General features: G+C 49.3%; 1 protein-coding gene across 1 annotated transcript in view; it reads left to right on the top strand.

Moving 5' to 3' along the window:
• DIAPH1 (diaphanous related formin 1) overlaps positions 1 to 18501 on the top strand; it is a 177678-nt gene that overhangs the window by 155253 nt on the left and 3924 nt on the right. The window contains exons 23-26 of the mRNA XM_050963451.1: positions 288 to 412; positions 2618 to 2782; positions 2969 to 3104; positions 9008 to 9094. Of these exons, the coding sequence (XP_050819408.1) occupies positions 288 to 412; positions 2618 to 2782; positions 2969 to 3104; positions 9008 to 9094 (513 nt within the window). The remainder of the gene's footprint in view (positions 1 to 287; positions 413 to 2617; positions 2783 to 2968; positions 3105 to 9007; positions 9095 to 18501) is intronic.

Below are 18501 nucleotides of genomic sequence, written 5' to 3'. Positions count from 1 at the left end.
AAATCCCATTGTAGACAAGGCCTCGATTTTGATGCATATGTTGGGAATATCGTACAGATGCTCTCCGGGTTACACGAGACCCAACTTACACAAATTCACACTTACGGAAGAAGTTCCATAAACCAGAAATAGGATTTCCGAGTTGCGGAAATTTTTGCATAATATACGGGTATACATTTCCGACTTAAACAAAATTCGAGTTATGCAAGGCTTTCCAGAACGAAATGATTGCGTAAGTCGGGGGCGAGGGGCGGCATCTGTACTCCATCTTTGTCTATCTCTTTCAGTCTCCGCTGAGAATTTACAGAAGAATTTGGATCAGATGAAGAAACAGATTTCAGACCTGCAGCGTGATGTTGAGAATTTCCCCGCTGCCACAGACGAGAGAGACAAATTCGTGGAAAAAATGACCATATCCTTTACCCCCTAAGAAAGAGGGCACATGCTGGGAGAGAAGCGATCTCCAGTGCACTGCAAGGTTGTGGGGAGCTAGCACGTGGGTATGTCCTGTGCAAGAAGATATCTCTGACATGGTGTTGGGGCAAGGCGTGTTCATGCATGACTGAAGGGAGTCCTGGTTCATTGTTTAGACACCCTATGCCATCAGCAGGGGAATCTCCACTTACTTCCAGGTCCTTGGATGCTGTGTGCAAGGCAATGCCTGGTATTTCTCTGGATGCCAAAAATGCTTGGTACTTTGCAAGTTTGCTGGAAGTTGGTCTGTAGATATGTGCCACAGAAAGCAGGATTCTCTGTGCACCATACGGTGACAGTTGGAATGCAGGGTGTACCTCTACTAAGGACAATACTTGGTATGCTACGTTGTCTTGGGGTGTTGCTACCACAGGCAAGGGAATTCCAGTGTTCTGTGAGATGGGAATTGGTACTTGGTATCTGCCATGAGTCAGAGTATACCCATGCTAATGGCCAGGGACAAAACTGGGATGTAGATACTCTGTATTTGCATGTGTTTTGAGGACAAAAGCGCTCAGATGCAGGCATATTGCAGAGTGATGGTCTGGCTGACATGTAGTCTGCTCTGGCTGAGGGGATTCTGGTGAGTTGCATGGATTTGGGATTCGGGTGTGTTGACTCCCACTGTACTGTGGTGGAGTGACACACTGTACCTCGGGGGAACTCCCAGCATCCCCATGTTCATCCTTGTAAAATGATTGTGTGGTGTCCAATGCAAAGTTTCTCATGTCAGGTGTCGTCGGAAGGCTCATAATACACTGAGCATTGTTGTTATAGTGATGTTATAGTAATTGTTACAGTAATGTTATAGGTTATAATTTCATGTGTATATAGTTATGAGGCTGAAAATGTATCCTTATGCCTTAAAACAAGCCCAGGCTAAAACTTTCCAAGAGCAGAGAGGCAGTTCAAACCATATCAGGGCATGTATGGGACAAACCCAACCCAGCCTCACAGGAACAAAGGGCACTGGCCTAGGCAGCAACAAAAGGATCTGTTGGACTCTTGAGTGAGTCACCCCCCTTCCTTTCATCAGTTTTGGACTACAGTGAGGTAATACTCACCTGACTCTGAAGGGGGGGGGGGGGACAAAGCCAAGGGGGAGGAAAGGACATGATAAAAGGGAGAGACATTTGCCATGTTCTTCCTCTCTCTTCCACCTACATCTACAGACACCATACCAAGCGACTGAAGCGCTGATCAAAAGGGAGAGCCTGGCTGAAGGGCAGCCAGCCAGCCTGTGGTGAGAAGCATCTAAGTTTGTAAGGGCACTGAACGTGCTGAGATCAGATTAGAATGCATTTTGCTTTTATTTCATTTGCCTAAATACGGCTTGTTATGCTTTGAATTATGATCTCTTGAAATCTGTCTTTCATAGTTAATAAATCTGTTTGTTTATTCTAGCTGTAGCAGTGCGTTTGGTTTGAAGTGTGTCAGAATCTACTCTTGGGATAACAAGCCTGGTGCATATCAATTTCTTTATTAATTTGATGAACTCATGTAAGCTTGCAGTGTCCAGCGGGCATAACTGAGATTATAAATCTTAACACTGCAAGATGGAGGTTCTTAGGGTTGTGTCTGGGACCGGAGATACTGGCTTGTGTCATTTGGTTGTACAATCCAAGGAGCAGCTTATATGCCAGAGGCTGTGTGTGAACATCCCAGGAGTGGGGTTCTCTCAGAAGAGCAGGGTAAGGCTGGCTCCCAGAGTCAAGGATTGGAGTGACCTAGCAGATCACTGGTCCAGATAAAACCAGAGGGGAATGTCACAGGTAGTATGGGCCATACGGAAGGAGCACTGTAAGGCCTCCCTTTGTAAGGGGATCCGTGGAAGGAGTGTGCCATGGGAAGTCCAGTGCATGCCATGCATGTTCACACCTAGCCCTTCCTCCTCCCCCCCACCCCTTAACTTAAGACACTGAACCCTTGACCTCTTGAGCAGAAGATACTGGGGTCCACCCAGTTGAGAATGCTGGGGATCACTGCAGTTGAAGGGGAAGCTCCTTATGCTGTCAGAGGAATTTTGCAAGCTGGAGAAGAGTCCATTGGTTAACCAGATAATTCTGGTGCATGCACATGCTATCTCTCACCTCTGATGTTTCCACGGAGCAGCTGATTGTATTCCTTGACTCTCAGATTTCACATATTTGTGAAGGATGCTCAGGAGCAGTATGAAAAGCTGCGAATGATGCACTCAAACATGGAGAACCTTTTTAAGGAGATGGGTCAGTACTTCCTGTTTGACCCCAAGAAAATATCCATTGAGGAGTTCTTCATGGATCTGCACAACTTCAGGAACATGTTTCTGGTGAGCCAGGGACCCCTTCCTCATCCTACCACTTAGCTCAGACCCCTCCATACTGGGCACCGAGCCCTGGCATGATCTTTTCTCATCCTTTCCCACTGGGAAAATAACTCTGTCTGTACACTTACACCCTGCTCAGACCTTTGCACCATCAGTCACTTCCCAAATAACTGTTTTTCTCATTTGCAGCAAGCTGCTAAGGAGAATCAGAAGCGACGTGAGACAGAGGAGAAGATGCGCCGAGCTAAACTGGCCAAGGAGAAAGCTGAGAAGGAAAGACTGGAAAAGCAGCAGAAGAGAGAGCAACTGATAGACATGAATGCAGGTAATAGAGCAGGGGTCGGCATCCTTTCAGAAGTGCTGTGCCGGGTCTTCATTTATTCACTCTAATTTAAGGTTTTGCGTGCCAGTAATACATTTTAACGTTTTTAGAAGGCCTCTTTCTATAAGTCTGTAATATATAACTAAACTATTGCTGTATGTAAAGTAAATAAGGTTTTTAAAATATTTAAGAGGCTTCATTTAAAATTAAATTAAAATGCAGAGCCCCCCTAGACCGGTGGCCAGGACCCGGGCAGTGAAAGTGCCACTGAAAATCAGCTCACATGCATCCTTCGGCATGCGTGCCATAGGTTGCCTACCCCATGTACTAGAGGCAGTATGGTGATAAGTGAGGGGCAGCAGAGGTTCTGGTCTGAATGCAAAGCTTTAGCAATATTGTGGGTTGTAAGGTGCTGTTCACAGTGATTTTCTCATTCTTAACCCATTTGTCACCCTATCTGCAAACCTTTATGCCATACCAAGGGGCTCATGCAAGGTTTTCTGTTAAGTGCTCTAGTCCAAGAAATAACTCCCCTCTCTAGGAGCTGTCTCATAGCAGGGGCTTCCTCATTAACGGGCATAGTCTGCTCTGTGCTACCAGGCACATTCCTTTGTTACAACATATGGACTCAGTTACTGCACTTTTCCATTGATTTCCTGCCTCTCTCTTAATTTCCTGAAACTTATCCTCTCCTTCTGCCTGTGGGAACTTGTGTGCAGTAAAATGCCCCACAGGCTCACTCGCATTCCTTCCCAGCCCCAGTTTCTTGGGCTCTTCAAGCAATCAAGTCCTGTTGCAAAGCTCTTATTGATCAATGTGAACTCTCACTGCTGCTCTGCTGAAGATATGAATTCATAGACCGTGAGATCTCAGGGTGGCTTTCCCCAGACAAATTTGCCAGTCCTCTAAGCGCATGTTCAGTGACTTCCAGAGTTAATTGTGCCCCAGCTCTCATCAGAGAGGGATCCCCACCCCACCTCAGCATCTTCCCAGCTCAGTCTTTTGTTTACTTTTTGCCAGCTGTTTCATTTGTAGCGCTGTCATGCTCTCTCCTCATCCTTTCTCTTCCTCTCACCCTCCAAAGAAGCTAGGCTGTTTGAGTTCCTGTATTCGAGGGGGAACAGTGATAGGCAACAGGCTGCTCTTCGTTTTTCTGGGTTGCTACGTTTCTTTCTTGGCCGTTTTCTCATGCAGTCCCATGGGCTACCCAGAGAAGCTGTGTGCCAGAGTTTCCCTCTAGGTCAGTGGTTCCCAAACTGGGGTCGAGAACCCCTGGGGTTTCGTGAAATGTTACAGGGGGTTCTCGGGGAAAAAATTCCCTAATGGCGGACAGAGCTGTCCCTAGGAACCCTGGGCAGCACGGGGCCAGCTGCCTGGAGCCCCTGAACTTCCAAGAGCTAAGAGGATCAAAGCAAGCATGTCTATCACACTGAGGAGATTTAAACTTCGAGACTCCTTATAAGAAATGGAAAGGGAGGTGGATATTTTTTGCTGTTTTTAAAATTAAATAGGCAGCTAGTATTCTTTTTTAAATTATGATGATGAACAAATTTAAACTTTGTTGTAACGTGCGTTGTTTGTCTAGACTGTTCAAGGCCTGAATGCTTGTGTAGGAGGAACTCTTTGACTTGGCCTCTTAAATACCTTTATATTGTTTCACATCTGATACTCCTTGAGGAAACATAGGAGCCTTGTCTTATAATAGTCTTATTCATAGAATCATGGAATATCAGGATTGGAAGGGACCTCAGGAGATCATCTCATCCAACCCCCTGCTCAAAGCAGGACAAATCCCCAGAGAGTTTTTTTTGGTTTTTTTTTAAACCCCTGTTCCCTAAATAGCTCCCTCAGGGACTGAACTCACAACCCTGGGTTTAGCAGGCTAATGCTCAAACCACTGAGCTATCCCTCCCCCAGAATTCAAAGTGATACAAGCTACAAAAGTGAGATCTTGGAAGAGTGTTGCCATTTTCATTATGTAATAAAAATACTGTAATGATAAATAAGAACATAAGAATGGCCCTACTGGGTCAGACCAAGGGTCCATTTAGCCCAGTATCCTGTCTTCCGACAGTGGTCAGTGCCAGGTGCCCCAGAAAGAATGAACAGAACAGGTAATCAAGTGATCCATCACTTTTCGCTCATTCCCAGCTTCTGGCAAACAGGGGCCAGGGACACTTAATAATAAATAATATGTAATAAGCATGACATAAAAACAAATTTTATATTTCCAAGATCACTGCTTTTATAATTTATACTCAGGTAAATGAGAAGATCCCTGGAAATATTCATTTTTAGGAGGGGGTTTGCGAGACTTGACATTTTAGTGAAAGGGGTTCACAGGTTGTTAAAGTTTGGGAACGACTGCTCTAGGTTCATGGGGTGTTCCCTGTTGGTTAGTCCCTTAGCTCTTGTCTGCTGCCTTTGCTCTGGAGTTGGACTGCTGTCTGTATGCTGTCCCGGGGGGAGGCGCAGGAATGTAGCATTGCAGCAGCTGAATGCTTGAACTCTAGTATAAAGTTTGATCTCATCTGAGAGCTGCAGGAGGAGGAAATTGTTAAAATAAGCAAATGTATGAGTTAATGAGTTCCATCTTCTCCCCTGGCATGTTTCAGTTTGCAGAAAGGGGAAGCCTGGCCAGAGGCCTGTACCAAGCAATCCCTGCTCAACAAGAGCATGTTCCTTTCACATCTGTCTTCAATCATGTCCCCTTTGGATTCCCCTGGCTCTTGTAGCTGCCAGAGGTTTCTAGGGCTGCTGCTGGTGTCACTCCACCCCTTCTTCCCCTTCACCCCCAACCGGGGGGAGATGGTGGGAAGTGAGTAAGACATTTTTGAGGGCTCAAATTGCTGCTTTTTTCCCTCCAGGTGACTGGATGGGAGAGATCCCTGTGCAACTCTTTCTCTCAAGGTCCAAGTGGCTCAGCAAAACTCACAAACAGGACTAAAGTCAGAGCACAAGAGCCTCTGATTTCAAGAGGAGAGGAGCATGTTAATAGAAAGTTATGCTGTCAGTATTTTGCTGTAAAAGGTTCCATAAACATCTGTGGCATTTGCCATCATCCCAAGGCACAGAGGGCCCCCATGTTTGTTGGTGTGTATTCCAACAATTCAATCTAGGGATACCAGGGCCCCTGTGATTAGGGCACTGGATAACCCAGGCCCTGAGTGGTCTAGAGTCCCCACACAGTTAGTGCTGTGTATGTCTCTGGAGCTTCTCCTTCTCTTTCTCTCCCTTTCCCCTCCCCCAATAGGTAGTGCTGTCTGTGTGCATCTGTGTACGCACCTTCTCACCAGTTAGTACAGTGCGTATCCCAGGAATTCTTTCCATCTCCCTTCAACAGATAGTGCTGTGCCTTTTCCAGTACTCCAGCCTCCTGACAAGTATCTAATTTTATATTGCACATCTCACTACTGCCTTCACCATCTGCAGGAATAGATCCCTTCCCATCTTCTGGATCAGAGGATGTCAGCTTAAACAAACGAGTTGTATAGAATCTCCATGTCTACTAAACCCTGATTGGTGTTAGCTTTTAAGAGGGAGGAAATTCCAAAGCCATTGGTCCATTGCTAAGAGTGCCCTGCAGCACAGCGCACCCCACAGAATTGGCCCTGGGGCCAGAGAGCGCTGTTTTATGCCTGCTGAAACCTTCACCTATTATACTCATCCATCCTGGAAGTCACAAAAGCCTGGATGTGGCAGTGCTGTGTCAGTGAGGAAAGGGTGCAATTTGTGGTTCCAGCTGAATATGATAAAGGGCACTTAGGTTTCCATGGACAACTGGAAGCCCAGGAGCAGCAATGAAGGGAAGACTGAAACACTGAGCTAGAGGATGGAACAGTCAGTTCCTCAGGATGTTTCCACTACCTTCCAGTTTTCTTGTTACCTAGTCTGGGGTGAACTCAAACCAGGCAACTCTTATCCAGGACCCTATCTATCTCAGCTCCTCTAGGCTCAGCAAATAGTAGTGCTGGGTGTAGTCAGTGTGCTTACTGGACTGCCATGCAGTCTCCTCTTCATGTGGGCATTGAAAGCAATGAAGTCTCCATGTGATACCCAAGCGTAGAGGCGGGCTGATTAGGAACTGGGAAACCAGAAGAATTGGGCTACAATTGGTAATGACTTCCTACTGCCATCACTATCTCCTCCCAGAAAGTGCTGTTCAAAACAGCAAAATTTAGCAAGATTAATGTCAGGATGGCTTCTTGTGTGAGAGCAGTGTGAAGTGATCCATTGAGAAAGAGCCTCAGCCATCCCTGCGGGCTCTTACTAAGAGGCTGAATCACAGTGATAAGTGCCATGCTCATGCTAGTGACAGCCCAATGACTAGTGCTGAGTGTTCTCCTAACCCTCATGCTGCTTGGACACCTCACACTAGTGTTAGAGGCCTGGTAGCCACATAAGGCCCGGAGGGTCACACCCCAGGATAGTAGCGCCTCTTCTTTCATTTGCAGCTTAGTCTGGAGTTGGCCATTTTTTCTGGAAACGCACTGTTACCAACTACTTTGGTGTTGAGAATGTAGGTCAGGCAAAGTGGGTTGTTTTTGCCAGCAGGTGGTGCTGTGGGCAGTGTGTCTGGAGCACACAGAAGCACTGACAGATGTTGTAATGTGATTTTATGGATTTAGGTTTCATCCAGAGCTGTTGTCATGGAAACAGATTTGCAGAGTGCTCATGCATACATGGTTAACTCCTTCAGTACCACACTGTGAGAGGGGGCAGAGGGAGAATGCAAGGGACTTTGCTAAGCTCACTTTCCCCTCTTGTTATACGTAGCTGTGAGGCAGGGCATGTAAGGGCATCTGCTGGGCTCTCCTTAAATACATACATACAGGTCTCAGTTTTGGAGTGAAAGGGATTACTGGTGCCAGCTAAATCCCCAGTTGCTGGGTGCATGGGGAACAGCCACATAATTCAGGGAGGAACATTTGATTTCACTCACGACTCTATTTCTAGAACCCTTTAAAATCTACAGCTACTGCTACACTCCCCTTGGCACCCTCAATGGCGAAGGTTACGGGTGTCTCTGCACTCCGCCTAGGAATCCTGGGACTATTTTTTGCACTTTCTGAACACTGCTTCTCCATGGGAGCAGAATGTGGGGCTCTCCCAGGGCTTCCTCCAGTTGGAATAGGGTGGTTTGCAGGAGCTTTGTGCTCAGCAGGAAAAGGAAAGACTTAGCTGCTCTTCGGATCTTGGGCCAAGAATACCTGTTGGGCAGGAGGGGGCAATGGTGCTGCATGGCCTCTGTTACACAGGGGCCACATATGGCTCTATTGGCACATGCTCTTTGAACACAGTGACACACTTGTTGCTAGGGAAGGAGAGCAGCTGAGGCCAGGTTAATCTCCCAAGGGGTCAGAGCACTGTACAGAGAGTGACAAGGGGCTTAGAGGGGTGTGGATGGCACTAATAATCAGAGACTCTAAAAAGAGAGGACCAGAAAACAAATGAGTTGGGCAGGCACAAGGAGAATGCCTAAGACGGGGAGGAGAGGGAGCTGATTCTTTGACAGCCTTTCTGGCACATTCTCTGAAGCTTTCCATTCTCCCAAAGGCCCCAGTTTGCTGGGTTATTTTGCCTCAGAGGTTTTCCCTGCAACCCATTCCCCTGCACCTTTTGGCAGTCAACTTCTCTGTGGGGGGAGGAGGATATTCCCGTTCAGTTTTGTGCCCTAACCAATCTCCCCAGCTTCTGTACAGAGTGGGGAATTCCAGAGAGGCCAGCACCTTCCTTGTCTGTTCTGGGGTGTGGTATTTCTCCTGTGTGTGGGGGGGGGGTATTTCTCCTGTGTGTGTGTGTGTCATTCCCCGTGAGCAGGAGCACATGGTGAGGGAGGACTGGAGGTGGCAGAACTGAATCAAGCACACTACATGTCCCTGTTTAACTTACTGTTTTCCTTTCAGAGGGTGATGAGACAGGGGTGATGGACAGCTTGATGGAGGCCTTGCAGTCAGGAGCAGCGTTCCGGAGGAAAAGAGGACCTCGCCAGGGTAAGCATTGCTTGAGATGATCCCCTGGTGCAGCGGGTGTGGAAATTGGTCTGTTCTCTGTGACAGTCAATCCTTGTGGCTAAGTATCCTGCCTCCAACAGTGACCAGAGGCAAGCTTAAAAACTCCCATAAAGCACTTCATTGTGCAATATTGTTCCTTCCTAACCCCAGCTAATGATCAATTAATACCCTGAAGCCAGAAATTTCACAGCACTGTTAACTGGTGTCACTGTAGATGCTATTCCTTTGCATGCCTAAGCCTTTTCAGCATCTCCTAAATTGTTTTTCTGAGTAAAGGATAATAAGTGTTGTTTGTACACAGTGTCTTTCATTCTGTCTTTGGTTCCCCAAATGTTTTTTGCAGCACTTCACCAGAATGGCATGGGTTAATCTGTGGGACTTCTCCTGACTGAACAGTGGTGGTTCTACTTTCATGCGGAAGTGATGAAACGCAACTGCACTGTTAAATGAAAATGGCTGGTAGAAATAGGACAGTATTGTAGGCATACTCACAGGTGGAGATTTGAGACGATCTAGAGATTTGATGCATTGGTGTGGTACAAGGAGAATGAATCCAGATGGCAGGCACTGCAGAGTACCAAGAGTGGCCAGAGGATGGAGAAGAGGAAGCTAATGCTAGAAGCAGGAGGAGGAGAGACTGAGACATTGAGGTTTCTTGGGCAGTTTTAAAAAATGGAGGCAATTTGAAGCAGATTCAGAAACAACTGGGCTGCAAGAGAATTGTAGCTGAACTGCTTTGTGTGAGAGTGCACCAGGAACAATGTGTTCTGGGTTTGGAGTTTGGGCACATAGGATCTGTGGAAGCTGTAAAGAAGAGAACTAGCTGCAGTTATCCAAGCAGAGAACTTGAAGACCTGGATGAAGTGGGAGCAAGGACAAGTGCACAGGGTCATTGTTGCAAAGATGGTGGCAGATAGATGTAGGAGGAGAAGGAAAGCTGAGTCAAGAATGACACCATAGTTACTGAGAATGGACGTCTGAGTTGACTGGGAAGAGAGGAGGTGCTTTTGGGTTTGAGAAAACTTCTGTTGTCCAGCAGAGTCACTTCTGAGCGGACCTAAAGAAAAGGAAGCTCAGATGAAGCCACAACTTCACCGGGTCAGACAAGCAGATGTACAGTAAGGAGGACGCATTAGAAGTGTTGAAAGAAACATACAATTCAGTTCCGTCAGCCTGAAATGACAGCGAAGGTTTCTCATTAGAGATAAAAGCAGAAGGCCAAGAATTTAACCTTGTGAGATGCCTTAGAGCGGTGGTTTTCAAACTGTGGGTCGCGACCCAGTACTGGGTCACGGAATGTAAGTCACTGGGTCGTGGCGGCTCTGGTCAGCACCGCTGACTGCATCGTTAGAAGTCCCATCGGCGGTGCTGCCCAGCTAAGGCAGGCTAGTCCCTACCTGTTCTGACACCACACTGTACCCCGGAAGCGACAAGCAGCAGGTACAGCTCCTAGGTAGGGGGACACGGGGCTCCGCATGCTGTCCCACCCCGCGCACTGGCTCCACACTCTCATTGGCCGGGAGCTGGGGGGATGGTGACTGCGGGTGAGAGCTTGCGCGCCTCCACCTAGGAGCTGGACCTGCTGCTGGCTACTTCTGGGGCGCAGCACAGTGCCAGGACAGGCAGGAAGCATGCCTTAGCACCCCTGCTGCGCCACTGACCAGGAACCACCGGAGGTAAGCCCCAATCCCCTGCACCAGCCCAGAGCCCCTTCCTGTATCCCAAACGCCTCATCCCCGGCCCCAACCCAGAGCCCTGACTCCCTCCCGCACCCCAATCCCATGCCTCAGCCCTGAACCTCCCCCAAACCAGGAGCCCCCTCCTGCATCCCAAACTCCTCATCCCTGGCCTCACTCCAGAGCCTGCACATCCAGCCCAGAGCTCTGACCCCCTCCCGCACCCCAACCCCCTGCCCCAGCCCAGAGTCCCCTTCCACACCCTGAACCCCTCATTCCTGGGCCCACCCTGCAGCCCTCACCTCCGCATCCCAATCCTCTGCCCCAACCCTGAGCCCCTCCCAAACCCCTCATACCCAGCTCTGTTGGGTTGTGGGCATCAACAATATTCTTCAGCTAAGTGGCCAGAAAAACAGTTTGAAAACCACTGCCATAGAGGAAGGTCTGGAGGTAGAGGTGAAGCTGCCACCACAGATAGAGATTTCTTAGTTAGGAGTAGAATTATGATTGGAGGGAACCGGAGGAAAATGTATAGCTGTGAATTAATCTCAGGAGGGAGGAATGATCAACCCCTAAGGTCCTGGTATGATGAAGAGGGGAGGGGATGGAAAGGAAGAAGCCATTTCCACCCCTGAAATATGGGAAGGTAAAGAAGAGGCAGGTGAATGGAGAAAACAGTTAAAGATATTGGAGAGATGGCAGATCTCCAGCAGCTTTGAAAGTGAAGGAGGAAGAGAAATTAGTCTGCCCTGCTGAGGGCAGATGAGAAGTATCTGCTGAGATTTCCAGTTCTTGAGCTGGGTAGAAAGGGGATATATGTGGCACTTGTGAATTGCAGAGTCTGCAGTTTGTCATTGTACCGGGCAGGTGGGAGGTGCAGAAGAGAGAGCAAGTTCCTATGGAACCAGCTAACTTAAGATCAGAGGGGATAGGAGAGGGTTGTAGATATCAATTTAAGGGGCTTTACGGGAAACCATCAGCAAATGAAAGCTCAAGATGGTGGACAAGGCTGGAAAGTCCCATGAAGTTGAGGCATCTGAGAGCAGCGTGGTGGTGTGGTAACTTTCTGAAGGACAAGGCAATGGAGAAGGGAGTTTAGATGTAGTCAGGGAATGCTTGGTGATCATGGATAAGTGAGGAAAGCAGAGAAGGCTGTGGCTGCTGAAGAAACTGAGGGGATGACCATGGGCATGGATACAATTTTGAAAAATTTAAGAAAAATTCATGGAACAATCATGGGAAAAATACACAAAATCAGGGTATGGTCACAGTGGGGCTGACAGTGGGAGCCCTGCCACCTGGGGCTGAAGCTGAAGAAATCACAGAGAGCTGTTAAAGTCCTGGAATCCGTGACCTCGGTGACCAAATTGTATCCTTAAGCATGGGTATGGGTGGAAGCACTGACAGGGCTAATGGGAGTAGTGTCCCACAGTGCAGTAGTGCCCACTCTCACCTTCCCATGTTCCATTCCATGATGCAGTGTGCCTGCACACACCACACACTTTGGCCTTTCTGAGCATGCTCACTGGATTCAGGCAGGGAATTGCCATCTGGTAATCAGCTTTCTATGGAGCATCAGCTGCTTCCTGCACAGGAGGCTTTGGATTCTTTTTGAGGAGGAGGAGAATTTCCCCTTTAGTTCCTGTAAGAACAGGAAGGGAATATTACTCCATGTCTGTGGGATGTTATGCCGTAGGAGAGTTTGGGGATTAGGCAGGATGCAATGGTGCAGCTGGCCTCACATTTCCAAGCAAGACTGAGGAATGAGAGGAGCAGACCGGTTTTATTGGGGAGTGATCCTGCTTTGAGCAAGGGGTGGGACTAGATGACTTCCTGAAGTCCCTTCCAACCCTGATATTCTATGATAGGCTGAGACTCTGTAGAGAGGATGTTGCAGCTGCATCAGGGGAACCTAGGCCCTTGTAAGTGCTGTCATCCAACTCCTGTGATTGTTTTTTAACCTTGCAGCAGGGGGCTCCGGAGATGCCTTGGGGAGAGTGATGTTCCAGGGAGCAGTGTGGGATAAGCCATCTAGAATGGGCAATGTAGGCTTAGCTGGGAGAAGTATTGCTCTGTTTTCTCTGCTTAGAGGTTGCACATTGCCATGGGTTTTACTTTGGCTTGTGGCTGGATCCCTCTTCCACGCTCTTTATCAGCGTGTTTCCCATATGATGCTGTAGTAGGCAGAGGTACTCAGGGCTGGAACATCATTTGCCAATTTGCATCTCTGTCAGTCTCATTAGTAGGTTGTATCTTTGGGGGAGCTTACTTACTGGTCTTCATTTCCAGGGTCATATTTATAACTCTAGGTGCTGCATTTCCATATGTTCCTGTAACTCTCCTGCTCTGACTTAATGTATTCCACCAGCAGTACCAGTGCACTCTCACTGGGACATGTGCTCCGCCCACCACCACCACTATGTGAGCTGTTAGGGCATTTCCTGGCCCCATATCGCTCCTCACCCTAGCTCATTGCAGCAGCTGAAGAGCAGAGGAACTGTGTGTAAATCTTGTCAGCTCTGATCTTTGACTCTGTTCCCTTGGAGGCAGCTGTCTCTATTCAGAGGCGCTAGCAGCTCCTCACTAGAATGTAAAGGAATGGAAAAGCCGACAGGCCTCTGGGGACTCCGCTTAGTAGCTTAAAGGGCTCATTGTGGGGAGGGCGAGGGTCAGCAAGGGGGATTTTTTCCAGCTAGTTTGTTAAGAAAGGAGTGCAGGCCACTGCAGTTGGCAGGATGTGTGCACATAATAGCCCAGTGTCCTCCTGCAGTATGACTGTGCAATTGTCCTGTAGTCATGGTTTTAACTCGATGATTCAGGGTTGGATTGTGATTTGAGTGACTCAACTGATGTCCTTTTCTGTATGCTTGATGTTGCTCAGGCCATCTGCTGCTTGGGATAGAATTAAGAGAATAAAGAAATCAGTCAGGAATCCTGCCTCCCCCAGTGAGGTCTGCGGTCTGGCCCACATGTCCAAGGCCATATCCCAACACAAGGGGGCAGTGGTGTATCTGTGCTGGCCTGGGTTGGGGGCTTGGCCTTCCCTTCCTCAGGCAAGACAAGGTCTCCGGATGTGGGATGGAGAAATGGCCCCCTGTCTCCTTGTTAGCCAGTGATTATACTGCCCTGCTGGTGGCAGAGAGAAAGATGACCCTCCTTGATAAAGGTGGGAACATACTAGCAAAGGGAAATGAGTCCTTCCCCTGCCATCCCTCACTCCATTCCACAACACAGTTTGTTTCTGGAGGTTGCATCTTAATCCATGGCGAGAATCTAGTTTCTCTGGTTGGAGGCAATAACAGCCAAGTGGCTCTGAATGCTCTACTGATCCTTTGCAGAGCTGCTGGAGACTTGTGGTAGAACTGTGGGAGAAACCCAAAGAGCTTCTCATCAATAGTCAGGGTCTGCTCTGTTGTGCTGACCCTGTAGCCACGCTGCAAGCCTTTGCAGCTCATAGCAGAGTTAACTGACACCAGAGAAAACACTGGAAGCTCCTGGAATATTGCCTACACTAGGGCTCCTAGCACAGCCATCAGCAGCATATCTATACTGGTGGCAGGGCTGATGAGAATTACCACTAAAATCCAGAGTGTAAGCCAGGTGGGCCTCTGGGGAGTAGAGTTATTGAGAAACTTGGGAGAGGGGGAGAGAGAACTTGATGGGATTGGGTGCGGGGGCGGTGTACGAGAACCTGCTGGATGTGGGGATGGGGCTGAGTGTGAGAGAAATAACACCTGCTGGGAGGAGGAGGATGGGGCTGCGTATGCATGAGAGGAGGGGAGTGAGTCTGCATGATAGAGAGAACCTGCTGGTGGGGTAGGAGGGAGCATGAGAGAGGGGTAACCTGTCAGGGTCTCTCTTGAGGGGGGTAGAGTATGTGTGATGGGTAGGGGGCTCTCCTACTGATGGTTGCAGTGGGAGTACTGGATGCAGGCTTCAGGTTTCTTGCCTCGTTCTCTGGAAGAGTCTTTCTAGTGTTTGGGCTGCAGACCCAGCAGGGAGGGGAGAGAAGGGAGATGTTAAGATAGGTTTGAAACAAAGATTGACTCTGCCATTGTGTTAGCTGTGAGAACCCAGTTTGGAGGCCTCCCACCTGGCCAGGAGACTCTGATGAGCATTTGGGGGTTCTGTGTCATGGCTGTCCCCATCAGCAGGCCTGTGTCTGGTGTCCCACCAGAGCCTCTCTCTCTCTCTCTCTCTCTCTCATGACGGCATGTGCATGCTTTCCCAGGCACTGTGGTTACAAGGCTACATCACTAGATTGTGGTGCATGTTCCCTCACTTCCCGTTTTGGTGTTTATGAATGAGAAATGTGTGCGGAAAGCTGCAAGGCCTGAGCGGCCAGACACAACCTAGGCCATCTGAAATGGTTGGAGGTACAAAGCCTAGTTCAGACAGTGTGTGGAACCCAGCAAGTCTTGCTTCAAATGCTGAGGGCTCCTGGTAGCGGTGGGGAGGCTCTTGCTGCTGTCTGTTCTCTGGCTTGGGGCTGAAGGGGTGTTCCTAGTGGGCTCTGACTGGTGCCTTTCTTATTTCCTCTTGCCAGACTCTCTCCTGTCACTCTGTGAGGTGGAGGAGGATACACCTGAGCGGGTAACACATGGGCATGTTGTTCTCCCCTCCCCAACTCTCGTTGTGTGTGTGTGTAACCCCCCATGTGCCGCAGGCAGAGAGGGTTAGAAGAGGAGATTGAGACACACATGCAGCCTGAGGCTGCAGGTCCTGCAGTATCCCAGGAGTGGATTGAAATGGGCCTTTTTTAATGGTAACTAATCTCGCACTGGTTCTTCCTTTCACGTTCCTATGTGAAGCATGGCCCAGCCTGGTTGCCTTTTTTGGACCTGGGACAGGCCCACAGAGCTGGGCTTGCCAGGTCACCTTGCTCTCTGGATTTGGCCATAGCAGGCTTTTTTTCTTGCTGTCTCTCTCCTCGTTCTTCTCCTTTCCTGCCAGCATGTCCTGTGTTTCTGACTAGTACTGCAGTGATCTATCACATGAGAGTGCAGCCAGCTAACACCTCTGTCTACTCTTTTACTGCTTCAATTATTCTCCTTTTCCCCACCCCCCACAGGAGCTCTCCACGCACAGCCATAATCATTGCTCCTCAAGAAGTTTGGATAGTGGACTAGAGAGCTTTGCCTGTATATTCCCATAAATTTGGGTGTAGACAACAGATTGGGTGTGGAGATTGTGACGGGGTTGGGCCTGTAAAATGGTGATGCAAGCAGTGGACTAAGGGACTAATGCAGATAAGCCCATGACCATGGGTGCAGGTACTTCAGGGCTTATCTACACTTAGCAGCACAGCAGGAGGGATTGTCTCATCAGAGTAGATAATCTGCCTCCCTGAGAGGTGGTACCTAGGTTGATGGAAGAATTCTTGTGTTTACCTAGTACTGTCTATACTGGGTGTTAGGTTGGTATAGCAGCGTCTATCAGTTGTGTGGATTTTTCACACCCCTGAGAGATGTAGCTACACAGATGTAAACTCCTAGTGTAGACCAGGGCTCAGACTATAGTATGAATGTGCCTGTAGGAAGGGAATGCAGGAAGAAACCTGGGAAGTCTATAGCAAGGATAAGCCATTGAGCAAAAGGATTTAGGCAGGGAATGGAGGTCTGTGCCTCCCATTTGATCTGAGTTGAAGCAAGAGATGGGTGGGGGGAGATTCTGATAGAGGCAGCAGATGGGAAACTGATGGGAATGTGGACTTGGGCAGGGGGAGATGTGATGGGGATCAGCCTTAGGAATGGAATACAGGCAATAGGCTTGGAGGGCTACAGTAGGAATAAGGATGGAGGAGGTGGTACAGGGAGCATACAGGAGAAAAGCTCAGAGAGGTGGTACTGGAAGCAGAGTGGAGGTTTGTGACATGGTTTAGTGATTAGGGTTGGGGTGCAGGCAAAGGCTTGGTAGTTTAGGGCCGCAGGGTGTGAGCTTGGGCAGGTGAAATCTCCAACAGGGAAGGGGTGGGTGCAGGCAGGGAAGTGGGTCTTGAGACAGGGATAAGCACCTAGGACCAGGAGAGTTCCAGGGAAGCTGTATCGAGGGATGCCCAGGGGCTGTAGAGAAGAAAGGTCTGTAACCAAGGTGCAAGCAGGGGGGCCTGGTGTGGCTGTCACAGGGATAAGCCTTGTGTGAGTGTTGTACTGAGGATAGGTATTTAGCAAGGTCCTAGAGGGGGCCCTGAAAATGATTAAGCCACGTGCAGGGAGCCTCCACTTGGGAATTGTAGTTACATACTGTGCTTGCCAGTTGCATGTCTCCTTTGCATGCTGTTGCATGTTCGTTCTTGGTGTTTGAAGCCCAATTTCTAGAGTGGGTGAGGGCAAACTACAGCCTGTGGGCCAGACCCAGCCCGTCAGGGTTTTCAATCCAGCCCACAGGATTGCCAACCCTGTGGTACAACGAGGCTAAGGCAGGGTCCCTGCCTGCCCTCGCCCACGCCACTCCTGGAAGCAGACAGCACCATGTCCCTGTGGCCCCTGGAAGGGGCAGGGGGAAGAGGACTCTGTGTGCTGTCATCGCCTGCTGGCACTGCCCCCCACAGCTCCCATTGGCTGGGAACAGGGAACCACGGCCAATGGGAACTTTGGGGGTGGTACCCACAGGTGAGGCCAGCATGTGGCAATGCCACCTGCCCCGCCCCACCCCCAGGAGCCACTTCCAGACATGCTGGCCACGTCTGGGAGCAACACAGGGCCAGGGCAGGCAGGGAGACTGCATTAGCCCCGCTGCGTGCCACTGCCACCCTGAAGTCGCTCAAGGTAAGCGGCGCCAGGCTGGATCCTGCACCCCGCCCTCTCCTGCACTACAACCCCCTGCCCTGAGCCCCCTTGTGCACACCACACCCCCAACCCTCTGCCCCAGCCCTACATTCATGGCCTTGCATACAGTTTCCCCATCCAGATGTGGCCCTCGGGCCAAAAAGTTTGCCCACCCCTGTTTTAGAGGCTTCATCGGAAGCTTCACATTAGAAATGGCTTTATTTTTTCTGTCTTGTAAAGAGTTAATTCCATGACTGCAGTGTCTCAAGGCAGCATCTCAGTTGCTACTTTGTATTCCTGTGTACACCCCCTTCTGCATTCTCCTCTCAGCAGATTTCCTCCTGAACAGTCAGGCCTGAGAAAGTGCCTGCATGTGGACCATAATATGAATGTGTGTGTGCATGTGTCTCAGCGTGTCTGCCTGTGTGCAACAGCATGTAGTGCACAAGGGCGTCTGATTGCGTGAGTTCTACAGTTTTCCTGTGTGTATGCACACTAGAGTGTGTGCACTGGTTCTGATTAGTGAGTGTGGGAGCCAGCCTGTGTGTGGATATTCAAGTCTGAACTTGCATATCGGTGACGTTTGTTGGTGAATTGTCCTCCCTGCGTGAGTACTGTGCCCCAGCCTCAGCCATTCATTGTCCTGGAGCCTGCCGGAGCTCCCAGCAGGGCATAGTTGCTGTCCTAATTCAGGGCTGTTCGCTTGTCTGAGACTCAAGCGTGAGCTTAATGAAGTCTGGAGCATCGTGTTCTGGCTGAGCTCAGGCCTTAAACTGTAAAGAAACATCTTAAGGGATGAGTTCTGTCTGGGTGATGTGCTACTGGGACACCACAGCTCATCTGTAGCTGCAAAGCGCTATTGCTCCTCCATTTGGCTGCTATGTCCATGGGGCATAAAAGGCCATGGAGTTATTTTGAGGGGTGCAAAATCTAGTGGGGACAG

The sequence above is a fragment of the Gopherus flavomarginatus genome, chromosome 7, assembly GCF_025201925.1.
Source record: "Gopherus flavomarginatus isolate rGopFla2 chromosome 7, rGopFla2.mat.asm, whole genome shotgun sequence".
Taxonomy (NCBI): domain Eukaryota; kingdom Metazoa; phylum Chordata; order Testudines; family Testudinidae; genus Gopherus; species Gopherus flavomarginatus.
Note: the sequence above shows the minus strand (reverse complement) of the source record. Positions and strands in the feature narration are given on the sequence as shown.